The sequence below is a fragment of the Coenobita brevimanus genome, chromosome 46 (assembly GCF_032717465.1).
Source record: "Coenobita brevimanus isolate Jiangsu-jjx chromosome 46, ASM3271746v2, whole genome shotgun sequence".
Lineage (NCBI taxonomy): Eukaryota > Metazoa > Arthropoda > Malacostraca > Decapoda > Coenobitidae > Coenobita > Coenobita brevimanus.
This window is the reverse complement of record NC_136999.1, coordinates 15,617,087-15,631,489: the sequence shown is the minus strand read 5'-3', so window position 1 is coordinate 15,631,489 and position 14,403 is coordinate 15,617,087. Positions and strand designations below refer to the sequence as shown.

General features: G+C 43.1%; 1 protein-coding gene across 1 annotated transcript; it reads right to left on the bottom strand.

Annotated features, from left to right (window-relative positions):
- Nucleotides 1–298: 298 nt before the first annotated feature.
- LOC145398657 (uncharacterized) lies at nucleotides 299–13,727 on the bottom strand. The gene is made up of 5 exons (XM_080271463.1): nucleotides 13,648–13,727; nucleotides 11,200–11,274; nucleotides 9,698–9,834; nucleotides 8,382–8,468; nucleotides 299–409 (listed from the first exon to the last, which is right to left on the bottom strand). The coding sequence occupies exons 2-5, from the start codon at nucleotides 11,258–11,260 to the stop codon at nucleotides 299–301; spliced, it is 396 nt and encodes a 131-aa protein (XP_080127589.1). The 5' UTR covers nucleotides 11,261–11,274; nucleotides 13,648–13,727.
- Nucleotides 13,728–14,403: the final 676 nt, after the last annotated feature.

Genomic DNA, 14,403 nt, shown 5'->3' with positions numbered 1-14,403 from the left:
ACTTTAACACATTCTAGGCAAGCTGTTTCTCAGTGTCACATATAATGGAGGCGACAGTGAGAAAATGCCCTGAATGTAGTTGAATAGAAACAAGGTGTTCCTACTATGACTTTTATCATGACCAATATTATCAGACTAAGTTATCTTTCATTCCAAGCTCAGTATGACATGGCCGCTATGTGAGAGGTGTGGGTATGTGAGAGGTGCAGGTATATGAGAGGTGCAGGTATATGAGAGGTGCAGGTATGTAGAGGGGCAGATATGTTAGAAGTGTGGGTATGGGAGAAGTGTGGGTATGTTAGAGGTGCAGGTATATGAGAGGTCCAGGTATGTGAGAGGTGCGGATATGTGAGAGATGCAGATATGTGGGAGGTGTGGGTATGTGTGAGGTGCAGGAATGTGAGAGGTGCTGGTATGTGAGAGATGTTAGTATGTTAGAGGTGTTGGTATGCAAGAGGCGTAGGTATGTGAGAGGTGCAGGTATGTGAGAAGTGTGGATATGTGAGAGGTGCGGATATGTGAGGTGTGGGTATGTGAGAGGTGTTTTTTTTTTTTGCAAGAAAGAAGGAACCAAAGGCCAGGAGCCTGCAAACCGTTCCTTCCAAGAAAAAACAAAAACAATACAAAAGAGAGCCGAATTCAAGATCCGATCATTTCGAGATGCCTGGACACACTGCGTTTGAAAAACTGGAGATCATAGGAAGTAGGAAATACAGACAGATGGAGAGAGTACCAGAGTTGACATGTTGTATAAATGGACTGGGAGTAACGGTTAACTCTTGCATTAGAGAGTTGGGTAGAAAGGGAATGAGAATTTGTTGCTAGACAGGTGCTACGCACCTGCCGTAGAGGTGGAGGGTTGCAAGCAGACAGTTCAGAGAAGCAGTCAAGCAGTGACCATTAAAGCAGCGACAGAAAAGAGATAAAGATGCAACAATGCGGCGAAGAGACAAAGGTTGAAGGGAGCCAGTAAGAGGAGGAGAGTTGATGAGACGAAAAGCCTTTGAGTCCACCCTATTGAGAAAAGCTGTATGTGTGGAGCCTCCCCACACATGAGAGTTGTACTCTAAACAGGGGCGAATAAAACCCGTGTATAGTGTCAGCAACTGTGGAGGGGTAAAGAAGGTACGGAAGTATGTGAGAGGTGCAGAAATGTGGGAGGTGTTGGTATGTGTGAGGTGCAGCTATGTGAGAGGTGCAGGTATGTGAGACGTGTGAGTTTGTGAGATACGAATATATGAGAGGTGCAGGTAAGTGAGAGGTGTGAATATATGAGAAGTGTGGGTCTGTGTGAGGTGTGAGTATGTGAGAGATGCAGGTGTGTGAGATGTGGAGGTATGTGAGAAGTGTAAGTGAGTGAGGGGTGTGGGAATGTGAGAAGTGTAGGTATATGTGAGAGATGTGGGTATGTGAGGGGTGTGGGTATTTGAGAGGTGTGGGTATGTGAGAGATGCAGGCATGAGAGGTGTGGGTATGTGAGAGGTGTAGGTATGTGATAAATGCAGGTATGTGGGAGATATGGGTACGTGAGAGCTTTGAGTGTGTGAGAGGTGCAGGAAAGTGAGAGGTGTGAATATATGAGAAGTGTAACTGTGTAGGTATGTGAGAGGTGCAGGTATGTGTGAAGTGTTTGTATAAGAAGGGTGTGGGTATATGAGAGGTGTAGGAAGTTGAGAAGTGTAGGGGTGTGAGATGTGTGGGTATGTGAGAAATGTAGGTATGCGAGAGGTGTGGGTTTGTAAGAGGTGTGGGTATGTGAGAGGTGTGGGTATGTGAGAAGTGTAGGTATGTGAGATGCAGGTATGTGAGAGGCGTAGGTACATGAGAGGTGTGGGTATGTGAGAGTTGTGAGTATTTATGAGGTGTGGGTTTGTGAAAGGTGTGGGTATGTGAGAGGTGTTGGTATGTGAGAGGTTTTGATTATGTGAGAGGAGTGGGTATGTGACATGATGATATGTGAGAGATGTGGGTGTGTGAGAGTTGCAGATATGTGAGAGGTGTAGGTATTTCAGAGGTGAGGGTTTCCGAGAGATGCGAGTACAAGAGGTGTGGATATGCGAGTGGTGCAGGTATGTGAGAGGTGTTGGTGTGTGAGAGGTGCAGAAATGCAGGTATGCAAGAGGTGAAAGTATGTGAGAAATGCAGGTATGTGAGAGGTACAGGTATGTGAAAGGTATGGGTATGTGAGAGGTGCAGGTGTGTGAGAGGTGCGGGGACGTGTGAGGTGTTGGTAGGTGAGAGATGTGAGCATGTGAAAGGTATGGGTATGCAAGTGGTGTGGGTATGCAAGTGGTGTGAGTATGTGAGAGGTGTGGTTATGTGAGAGGTGCGGATGCGTGAGAGGTATAGTCATATGAGGTGCAGGTATGTGAGAAGTGTGGGTATGTGAAAAGTGCAGGTGTGTGAGGTGCAGGTATGTGAGAGGTGTGGGTATGTGAGAGGTGTGGATAAGTGAGAGTTGTGGGTATGTGAGAGGTGTGGGTATGTGAGAAGTGTAGGTATGTGAGAGGTGTGGGACTGTGAGCGGTGCAGGATGTTAGAGGTGTGGGTATTTGAGAGGTGTGGGTATGTTAGGGATGCGGGTATGTGAGAAGTGCAAGTATTTGAGGGGTGTGGGTATGTGTAAGGTGTGGTTATGTGAGGGGTGTGGGTATATGAGGGGTGTGGGTATGTGAGAAGTGTAGGTAAGCGAGAGGTGTGGGTATATGAGAGGTGTGGGTATGTGATATGTGCATGTATGTGAGGGGCGCAGTTATGTTAGAGATGTGGGAATGTGAGAGGTGCACCAACGAGTATGTGAGAGCTGTAAGTATGTGAGAGGTGCGGGTATGTAAGAGGTGCAGGTATGTGAGAAGTGCAGGTATGTGAGTGGTGAAGTTATGTGAGAGGTACAGTTGTGTGAAAGATGTGGGTATGTGAGAGATGCAGCTGTGTGAGTGGTGTGGGTATGTGAGAGGTGCAGGTATGTGAGAGGTGCAGGTTTATGAGAGGTGTGTGTATGTGAGAGATGTGGGTATGAGAGGTGTGAGTATGTGAGAGGTGTAGGTATATGTGAGAGGTGTGAGTGTGAGAGGTGCTGGTATGTGGGAAATGCGGATATGTGAAAAGTGCAGGTATGTGAGAGATGTGGGGATGTGAGAGGTGTGGGTATGATAGGTGCTAGCACGGATCTTTCCGTAACTTTTTTTAATCGATAGATCTTTCCGAAAGCAGTGATAAGAAACAGGGAAGTGAGCATGGAAGTGAAAAAGTTACTACATGACAGTATTGTGATACCAACTCTAACGTACGGAAGTGAAGCTTGGACATTGTTGGAAGGACACAAGTCAAGAGTGAGAGCAGTGGAAATGAGTTATTTAAGAGGAGCCTGTGGAGTCACGTGGAGAGACAGGCTGACGAATGAGGATATAAAGGAGCGTTGTGGTGTGGATGTGAATGTGATAGGAAGCGTTATGAGGAACACACTGAGGTGGTTTGGCCATGTGGAGAGGATGGAGGGTGAGAGACTGACGAAGAGAGTGTATGTGAGTGAGGTGGAGGGGGGAAGAGGGAGGGGGAGGCCGAGGATGAGATGGAGGGATGGGGTGGAGAGGTATATGAGAGAGGGGGGTGTGAGTTGGGAGCAGGGCAGTGAAATGGCGGGGGACAGGGCGACTTGGAGGCGATTTGTTTGTGGCCACCCCAAACGGGATTGAGGCGTCTGGCATTAGATAGATAGACAGATAGATCTTTCCGTAAATATTTTGATCTATATGAGATTCACTGTGGGGCCAGGATGCCCAGGAAGAGTGGTAACCAAGATTAATCCTTCCCCTTTTGGCACCTTGCTGTATGATTTGGGAAAGGGTATCTGTAGAGTTGTAATGAGTGTGTTGGCGTGTGTGTGTGTGTGTGTGTGTGTGTGTGTGTGTGTGTGAGAGAGAGAGAGAGAGAGAATGTTAACTTACTAATCGTCATTCCTTTGTTTGATGATGATGATGGTGGAGGAGGGGGGACCAAGAGTATACCGCTTGTGTAAACCTGAGGAAATATTTGATAAGGTCCTGAATATTCACTCCAGTTTGATTGTGAAGTGTTTCGTTGCTGCATATATAAAGGCAGACGTACGATATGCAGAGTTAGTCTTATAAGCAGCTTGAATTTATGAGCAACTGTGGCAGTTATAATTATTTTCCCTGATGTAAAAAGTATAGGATTGTGCTTTTTACGTAGTTTGAAGAGTAAATTCACTCACTCGATAAAATGCTACCTACAGATGACTGCGTACAGAGTGGTAAGTCAAATGGCTTCTTATATATCGGGAAACATTAGGGTCATTATTGCAAATACTGAAGAAAAGTATCAGTTTTGAATGCAGGAGTGTTGCTGTAACAAGAAATTTGATTGCCGTCTGAATTATCTTATACTTGACATCATTTATGAAAACGAAGTCTTTGACCCTAGCGCTCTTTGAGTCGGGATGACAGTTATTCTTTAGACCTTGGTGTTTCCATTCGTCCATCTGTTCGCGTTTTAATGATCGTAGTTATGAACTGATTTTGACGATGGAGATGTAAAGTGAATACTCTATACCTGACAGTGTGCCCAACTCGGAGTGGTTAACACGCCAAGAGCAACCCTAAGGTCACAGTTGGACCAAAAAGTCTTTAATTACAAGAGTATAGGCATAACATTGGTATCACTGGAAAGGGTGTTTAAAATGCAGTAATTAATGCTATCATTATACAACACTAGAAAGTGGAAAATGGCAGGAAAAGAAAAAACAAACTTTCAGTGCGTTCCTGTGTCCCTAACTCATTAGGTGGTGGAAGCAGGCAGTGAGGTTTAGTAGGGAGGTAAGTAGGTAAGTAAGGAGGGAGGATGTATGCAGGCAGTCATGTAGGCAAGGAGGCCGGCAGGGAGGTAGGTTGGGAATCGACTGGGTAGGTAGGCAGGGAGATTGGCAGAAAAGTATTTAAGGAAGTAGGCAAGGAGGTAATTCTGTAGGCAGGCATGGAGGTAGGTTGGCAGGTAGATGAGAAGGTAGGTAAGCAGGCAAGTAGACAGGGAGGTAAGAAGGTGTTCGGTAGGAAAGTAGGTAGAATTGCAGGGAGGCAAGTAAGGAGTCGGGTGTCAAAGTAGGTAAGTGGGTATAAGTATGCAGGCCAGGGAGCTGCTGTGGGTAGGAAGGTAGTTGGTAGAGAAATCGCTAAGTAGGGAAAAGCGGCAAGGAAAAGTGCAAGTTAATCCCTTATAAGGTAAAGAAATAATTTGCAGCTTAATACCTCCCGGTTAAAGGATCATACTGTCTAACAGTGGCTCAAAACTTGAGATTCTCGTATAACGAAAGATCCCGTTGTTATTCGTCTTCGGATCCCTAGCGTGGCAACACGCAGCTGTACGTCTTCAACTTGGCCCAGATTCTCGTCTTTTTGCTGCTCATTTCACATTGCCTAGTGGCAGAAAAAGACAGTACTACGGCTTTACATTTTTTACATTGCACTGGTTCGTGACTAGCACCACAATGTAGTGTTGAGCTCTCGTGATATATCATTCAAGATGGAGACATGGCAATTTCAGGCCAAGTTAAAGTAAAAACAGTAAAGTATTTGCCGTATTAACCCAACTGTCCGTACAACTTACATCAGACTGTTGTCCACTGAACTGTGTACTGCACCATGGAAAGCTGTACTTCACCGTAGTAAGCCGACACGCAAGGTTATGTTTAAAGTATATATAAAATAGTCAAGATCACTTAATATTGGTCAAAATCCATTAGAAGCAACCCTGACTAATCTTGACATATGCTGAATTTCATCTTGAGGCTTGGCGCTGGGGATAGTAAGCTGTCGCCCAGTATTCAATATTGTTGCCAAAGGCATGATAATTTGAGTTACTTTTTCTCGCGATAACGCGCCTTATTATTAGGCTTGGATAGCAAAAATAGAACCAACCTCCCGCACTAGGTTGGTGACAGCAAGGACATCAGTCCATAAATATTTTGTTTAAAATCTACTGGTGGACAGGCTGGGATGGGCTGTGCCAAAGATATATGGAAGCCAAGTTACCCAAAATTATTATTAATGAAGGGCGATATCATGAGGGTACCGGTTTTGAAGACTAGTCTATAGTTACTTAGAAAAATAATGTCAGTATTGTGTTATATTGTAAGTAAAAATCATTGTTGTTACTGCAGTGGTAAGCTACAAGGCACTGCTGTGCTTCATAATCATGTATAATTTGTGACACGATACTAGTGAAGACCCATGGTTATTTACAGTAGAGCTATCTTTTGTATTTAAATCAGGAACTTTGTATTGTAAGAGGACTGTATCTTTTGCAACAAGGACCATAGCACTAGATACTGTAGGTAGGGGGAGGGGGTGGCTGAATCGGTAGAGATGGTCTGCAGTTCTAACGGACCCGGGTTTGAATCCCCGCTGCGGCAGGGAACAGTTTGAGGATCTGAATTTGTCATGAAAGCAGACTTTACAGACCCACCAAAAGACCCGCCGACATGTAAAAGTATCCCCACTAATACCAAATCACCAGTCCTGTATAAGACAGCCCTAGCATGTATGCAATATGGACGGTGGGTGTTAGCGTAGCGCCGACGTGGTGACATGTGGAGGTGTATGATATGCAGGTGGACTGCTGGGTCTTGGGAGCAGTCTGTAAAGCCTATGCTCAGAGTCGGACACATAAAAAATAAAAGTACAAGATCATTAGGACCGTAAAGTGGGAGTGAAGTACCTCATATCCGAAAAAAAAAAAAAAATAGTAGGGGACAGACGGACAGGGCCGCCCATAAAGGTGCCCCACGTTTATAAAGCTCCGGCCCGACCTCAAGCATTTCCCGAATGTGACTGCCCTAAGAGTACATAAAGAGTATTTATTATAGACAACCTTCTGATTCGCCGTAGTTGCCCTACCATGCGATGCCACAATTCTCGATAAGTTACGTTTGTCTGAGTCCTTGTCATATATTTCCTTTTTAAATATTCAAGTTTTAAGGACGGTCGGCCCAGACAGTGCTATAAATTTATTGCAGTACGAATAACAACAAAAACATGTGACTTAGAGCGAAATTTCGTTGAGTGCTACGGATAGACGCATTGGTTACCTTCCACACTGGTCGAGACAAATTTATTTTAGACAAAATTGAACTATATTGAGTGTTTTGGGGCAAGGAATTGAGTGATCCCTCCCGCTTTTCACGTTCCTCTCTCCCCCTCCCACTCCCTCTTTCTCTTCTCTTACCTCCCATTCTCCTCCCTCCCCCCTCTACATCTGCTTTTTCTTCCTTCCCCTCTCGCTTTCATTCCATTCATCTCCCAACCCTTTTCCTCCAAGTATCCCTATCCATTCACTCTTTTCCTTATCCTTTCTCGCCTGCTGCCCTTTTCTTTACCTCTTTCTCTAATTCCTGTTGCCATTAATTATCCCTTCCCTTTTCTCCTCTTATTCCTCCCTTCCTCCCAGCACCTTCTATTCATTCTCCCTCTCTTGCTTCCCCAGTACATGGCCCGTACTTACAGTTGGCGAGACATGTTCAGATAGCATAAACAATGGTAGAGCATCAATTTTACTATACTTTATACTTTCCTCCTTGTTTCGATTCAAGGTTCATATTAAGAGTATGTTTCCTAAAATACTTAAAGAGGGTAGAGTTAATCTCACACTTATTTGCGCTTTGAGCGTACATGGACAAAGTACCCAGTGCAGGAAGTTCCCTATTCCTAAGTATGGGAATATGCAATCAGGTACTTTGCGCACAGCATCACATGCACCAAGTTCGTACAAGGACAAAGTACCTAGACAACGTAATCAATTCCACATCCTGTCTGTAGGCATAAACTACTAGGTAACTTTCTTTGACAGACAGAGGGACAATTTCTATGCACAAGTCATAGTTTCCCTCTGTTTATCATATGAAGGCACATAATTGGGATTATATGCCAAAAAAAACTGGGATGTATTGTAGTGTACTTTTGTGCATTCGGTACATCATGCATGCACGAATTTGGTGCATGTGACACCAGGGATTTTAATTTTTTTAACAGTTTTATATGACTTACTGCTTGAACTGGAGGAGTTAGATACAACCTTCAGTAATCTCTTTCAGTACGAGAGGTCTTTCCTTAGTTGAATGAAGTCTTTTAATGCAGTAAGAGTATGCTGAAAAGTTCGTTACCCGGATTCTAGGGCTTAGAAAAACACCAGTGCATATTTCATGCATAGATGCAGTGCTTGATTTACATTCGTTTTCAGCAGAGAACGGTGTAGTTCTTGATCTTTGCAAAAATATTCTTGCAAGTGAAAATTCTTGCTTAAAATGCCTCTAGTCACAGTGAACTTTCTAGCGAGCAACCCATTCTGGTTCCTCACCCTCTCATGCTTACCTGACAGAAGCGTTCAAGTGTGGTGTCGGGATATCTGCACGCCCTTTCGACTGCGCTGCTGCTGCCATAGTTTCTATATTTCCAGAACTTAAAAAAAAAAATGGAAGCATATCACTACATATGCAATAAATATAATAAGAAAAAAATATCTGGCATTATTTTAGTGACGAACAAAATCAGTGACCAAGTGGTTTGATTTAGCTGTGATACATAAACAACCAACCCCATATTAACCATTTGGAGCGTAGGAGCTTGAGGCTATCTTAGTCCAGAGCATGTAAGAATAGGAGACTGACCTACACCTTTGATAGCATTTACACGATCAGTAACCTCAGACCACCTCTAGGAAGCGAACCGCAGAGCGTAAGCCAACAGCTCGTTCCAATCCAAGAGTTCTTCTATAGACCACCAGGCATAATAAAGTCGTTTTTGTAATAGATTCTAGCCAGTTTCTACAACAAACAAGGCTCATAACAGTTATCACAGATGGTTTTATTTCACTTGATTTGTCACTTTAGTATTCATTCTCATTAGAATGTGAAATGTATGGTAGCTGTATGAATGAAGACAAGCATGTAATTCAGGCAGTCTTAAACGCAACGTAAACATAGGGGAGTTTATATTTACAAGTATGGTAGTAGTGGTTGTTGTTGTTGTTGCCTTAGGTTCATCTGAAATGTGAAGCCTGTGAAATGCAGACTGAAGCTGTCCCTTTCCAGTAGTACACCATCCTCCTCTTAAGGAGTAGGAAGGAAACTGGGGGATGTTTCTATAACGCAGTAGTCGAATCACGCAGTTATATCACTGCCACCTCGTTACGGTGTCCCTCTCCAGGAAATAACATGTATAAAAACACCTTATAAAAATGTGTGCCAAAAACCAGTGGAACAAGGTCCAGGCAGTTAAAGGACATGTAACCCCATTCCTGATTTTTTTTTTTTTTAATGGCATACTTTTATGCATTATGTTGCTGAGTGATGGTTATACCGTACTCGTGACACTTTTTCCTTTGGATGCAGTTACACTTAAATAATTTTTACACTATAATGGTACTCCCTGAAATAATAATGAAGGTGAATTACTGGTGTTCATTAAGTAACTGGCGTTCATTAAGTAATTTTGTATACTTACTGCAGGAAATATAGATGCACAGGTGAAAATAAAACGGAGAGGGTGGGGGGTCCGGACCTCAACCTCTCTTTGGATCCATTACCACAAGTTTTAGAAGTGTGTAGGAACAACACGACATCGGATTAAGCAATGCAAGGCGTTAAAATCTGCTAAACTGTACTAAACTAATCTGTGTTAATACTTACAGAGCATAACCCTGGATCTTCGTCGGAGTCGTCACCACAATTATCGTATCCGTCACACACGCTCGAGAGTTGTACGCAGCTGTATGATCCCGTCCTGCATCTAATATAACCACTGAAGCAAGAGGCACGAACAGCATCTAGGAAAGCATAATCAGTGATTAAACTGTTTTCACCTTAACTTGGTCCAGATTTTCCTCCTTTAGCTTTTACGTAGTTCAGTGGCAGAATAAAACATTACAACGGCTCTACATCGTTTTCATAGCACTTCGTGACTACAGCCACTGGAGCATCAGGCGCGACCTGCATGTAGAACCGAATACCCTGTGTTTAATCAGTTTTCATCTTAACAAGGTCCAGATTTTCGTACCTTTGCAGGTTATTTTACGAAGTACAGTACCCGAATAAGACAGCAGTACCGTTTTACATGCTTTTCATAACACTTTTTGTGACTGACATCTTATTTTAGGGCTCGTTTCGTACTACAACTCATTGTTCAAAATTGGGAGATGGCAGTTTTAGGCCAAGTTAGAAGCAGTATGATATTCTCGTTGCTTAATCCCCTTCAATATTTTTCAAATTCAAACTACCATTAGACGATCTGATTCAGTTGTAGGAGTGAAAGGACTGATTAAGCATATACCTACCCCTCCAGATCAAAAACTCATTAGCTGACTAAGTAGCTTAATAAAATCGTCTGAAGGTTGCAACAACACTTGTAAGCTTAAGAAAATCATCTGAAGGTTGCAAAAACACTTGAAAGCTCAATGCAATCGTCTGAATGTTGCACACGTGTAAGCTTAACAACGAAAATCGTCTCAGTGTTGCAAAAACTCTTGTAAGCTTACTAACTAAAATCGTCTCAAGGTTGCAAAGACGCTTGTAAGCTTAATAAAATGTCTTGAAAAAACAAGAGTATTGGACAGAAGGGAAGGAGGCTTCCAGCACCGCTGTATTTCTGCATATGAAACACACACACACACACACACACATTGATATATAAAGTTATGCAGTCTAAGTCAGTATTATGACATAACACACGGGCATAGCAAGGTGCAGTAAACAGAAGTAACCGCTAAGACAAGGTGCAGGAAAGCCTCCTAAGTTGAGATTATGAGCGTGTCAGTCGTCTTACAGTAATAACCGATTATGACGCATTTTTACAAGGCAGTCCTTGCTGCCTCCTGACGATCATATTCAGCTTAGGGCAGATTTTTTCAAATGGTGGTCTTTCTGTCTATTTATCTTTATCTCTCTTTCTATCTATTTGTCTATCTGTCTGTGTATCTGTCTATCTGTCTGTCTGTCTATATATCTATATATACAATATATATATTTGTATCTATATCTATCTATCTATCTATATCTGTCTCAATCTAAGTATACCAGTATATGTATGTATATACTCATGTATATGTATGTATGTATGTGTGTATGTTTATATGTATGAACTGTATGTATGTATGGAGAGAGAGAGAGAGAGAGAGAGAGAGAGAGAGAGTTACCTGCTTGGAGGAGGGTGAGAGTCAGAAGCAGGACCAGCTGCGTTAGTTGGCCAGGCATCATGGCGTCGACTGTACCTGAAATGTGGTGGTAGTGATGCAAGCGGTTAGATAACTACTGTATCAGAGAACGCGAGATCAATTTTAGGCTGGGGCAAGGAATAGTTCACTTATTTGAATTTCTTTATAACAGAATTTTATGATCTTCCTCCATAACCACCGACATGACAAAACCTGCTTCCTTCTAATATTATCACACCCTTCCTGAGACCGTCGGCTACTGTTGTGTATGGAAGGTGGGAATTAGTGCCGAAACAGTGACATGTGAAGGCGTATGGCACATAGGAGAACTGCTGGGCCTCTGGGAACAAAGTGTCAAGTATGCCCAGACTCAGACATATAATAATAATGATAAAAATAATAATAATCCATCTATCTATTGTCAGACGCCTTAATCCCGTAAGGGATAGTCACATACAAATTGCCTCCATGTCGCCCTGTCCTCCGTTATTTCGCTGCCCTCCCCCCAGCTCACATCCCCATCTCTCATATACCTCTCCATTCCATCCCTCCACCTCATCCTCGGCCTCCCCCTCTCTCTCCCCCCCCTTCACCTCACTCACATACACTCCTCGTTAGTCTCTTGCTCTCCATCCTCTCCACATGGCCAAATCACCTCAGTATATTTCTCCTGACGCTTTCTGTCACATTCACATTCACACCACAATGCTCCTTCACTTCCTCATTTGTCAGTCTGTCTCTCCATGTAACTCCACATGCTCCCCTCAAATAGCTCACTTCCACTGGCTCTCACTCGACTTGCGCCCTTCCAATAATAACAATAATAATGATAATAATAATAATAATAATAATAATAATAATGGTGATGATAATGATGTTTATAAATAATGATGATGATAATGATGATGATATTCATCATCATCATCATCATCATACAGACAGGCAGACAGATAGACACACACGATATAAAAGGGGCTTATCCAGAATTGTAGGAGAGGAGATGGGGGGGGGAGGACACGGAGCATTCGAACTTGACCCAAAATCTTGAAAGCAAAAAAGGGTAGAGGGAGGGGAGGGGAAAAAAAAAAAAAAAAAAAAAAAAGGAAAAATGCACTATGATTTTTGCAGAAGGTTCTCGAAAATATTGGTATTATTTCAAATTATTTTTCAAAGATTAAAGTAATTGTACAATATATTTTGTTCATTGTGAGAATTGATGTGTGAGAATGAGTGAGCAAATGTGTCAGAGAGAGAGAGAGAGACAGACAGACAGACAGACAGACAGACAGACAGACAGAGAATGTGTGAGCGTGAGAGAGAATGTTTCAGTGAGTGAGAGAGTATTTAAGAAGGAGTGAGAGAATGTGAGACAGTGTGACAGAGTGTATGTAAGAATGAGTGAGAGAGTGTGTGAGAAAGTGAGAGAGTGTGAGAGTGAGTGAGAGAGTATGTAAGAATGAGTGAGAGAATGTGTGAGTGAATGACAGAATGTGTAAAAGTGAGAAGAAGAATGTGTGAAAATGACTGAAAAGAATGTGTAAGAGTGAGAGAATATGTGTAAGAGTGAGTGAAATATATAAGAGTAAGTGAATGTGTGACCATGAGAGAGAATGTGTAAGATTGAGTGAGAGAATGTATGAGAATGAGTGATAGAAAGTGTGAGAGTGAGTGAAAGAATATGTGAAAGTGAGCGAGTGAGTGTGAGATTCGTAAGAGTGAGAGAATGAGTGAGGGAATTTTAAAAGTGGGTGTGAGAATGTGTGAGTGATGGAATGTGTGAGAGTGATTGAGGGAATGTGTGAGTGAGTGAAAGAATTGTGAAAGTGAGTGAGGGAATGTGTGAGAGTGAGTGAGGGAATGTGTGAGAGTGAGTGAGGGAATGTGTGAGAGTGAGTGAGGGAATGTGTGTGAGTGAGTGAGGGAATGTGTGAGAGTGAGTGAGGGAATGTGTGAGAGTGAGTGAGGGAATGTGTGAGAGTGAGTGAGGGAATGTGTGAGAGTGAGTGAGGGAATGTGTGAGAGTGAGTGAGGGAATGTGTGAGAGTGAGTGAGGGAATGTGTGAGAGTGAGTGAGGGAATGTGTGAGAGTGAGTGAGGGAATGTGTGAGAGTGAGTGAGGGAATGGAATGTGTAAAAGTGAAAAGAATAATGACGGGTGTGTAAGAGTATGAAGATTGAGTGTGTGAGAGAGAGAAAAATAAGGGAGAGTGTGTGAGAGAGAGGAGAATAAGGGAGAGTGTGTGAGAGAGAGGAGAATAAAGGAGAGTATGTGAGAGAGAGGAGAATAAGGGAGAGTGTGTGAGAGAGAGAAGAATAAGGAAGAGTGTGTGAGAGAGAGAAGAATAAGGAGACTGTGTGAGATAAGAAGAATAAGGGTTAGATTTTTGCCTATCAGCTGTGCGAATATCACTTTGAAGTAATGGAACCGACCTGAAGAATGACCGAAGGAGTGGGAAGTGGGTGGCTTTGGAGTGGCGGCTGGAGAGCTGCGAGGGTGAGGTTGTGACGAGGCGAGAGAGAGGGAGGCAATGAAAGAAGAGAAGCAGGCACGGAGGGAAGAAGAGAGCGAGGGAGGGAGGGAGGAAGGGAGGGAGGCAGTGAGAGAACTTCATTGGAGCTGGCAGGCAGGAACGCAGGAAGGAAGGAAGGAAAGAAGGAAGGCAGGAATGCAGACAGGCAGGTTGAAAGGAAGGATGGAAGGCAGGAAGGAAGACAGGCAGGTTGGAAGGAAGGAAGGTAGACAGACATGCAGGAAGGAAGGAAGTAGAGATGAAGGCCGGCTGGGTGTCAGTTTGAAATCAGGTACGAAAGAAGGAAGGCAGGAAAACAGGAAGGAAGACAGACAGACAGGCATGAAGGAAGGCAGGCACAGAAGGGTTAATGGTGATTTCGGCCGTGTTCTGGGTGGCATAGTAGGATTCGAAGGACCTTCTTCTTAGCGACTTAGCCTGGATATTTTCTCGTTTATATGTGTTAATACCGGTGTAGTTTGCCTCAGTAATGAACAAAAGGGTATTGAGATGTAACATACAAATTCGCCTGCGAGGTGTTACGATAAAAAACTACTACAATGCCCTTTATTTCTAACTCTCACACATTGCGAGCTCTCCCCCAACCTTAATTAAATTATCTGACGGTAGCAAGAATGAAATAAGACGTAATAGAGAATAGAACAAGGGTGGCTGT

What these genes read in the sequence shown, in the direction of transcription:
- LOC145398657 (XM_080271463.1), bottom strand. Translation starts at nt 11,260, where the DNA reads ATGATGCCTGGCCAACTAACGCAGCTGGTCCTGCTTCTGACTCTCACC. An exon ending in TCTCACCCTCCTCCAAGCAG is followed by an intron (nt 9,835 to 11,199) that starts GTAACTCTCTCT and finishes ATGCTTTCCTAG; the next exon opens with ATGCTGTTCGTGCCTCTTGC. An exon ending in CACTTGAACGCTTCTGTCAG is followed by an intron (nt 410 to 8,381) that starts GTAAGCATGAGA and finishes CTCACATACCAG; the next exon opens with CACCTCTCACATTCCTGCAC.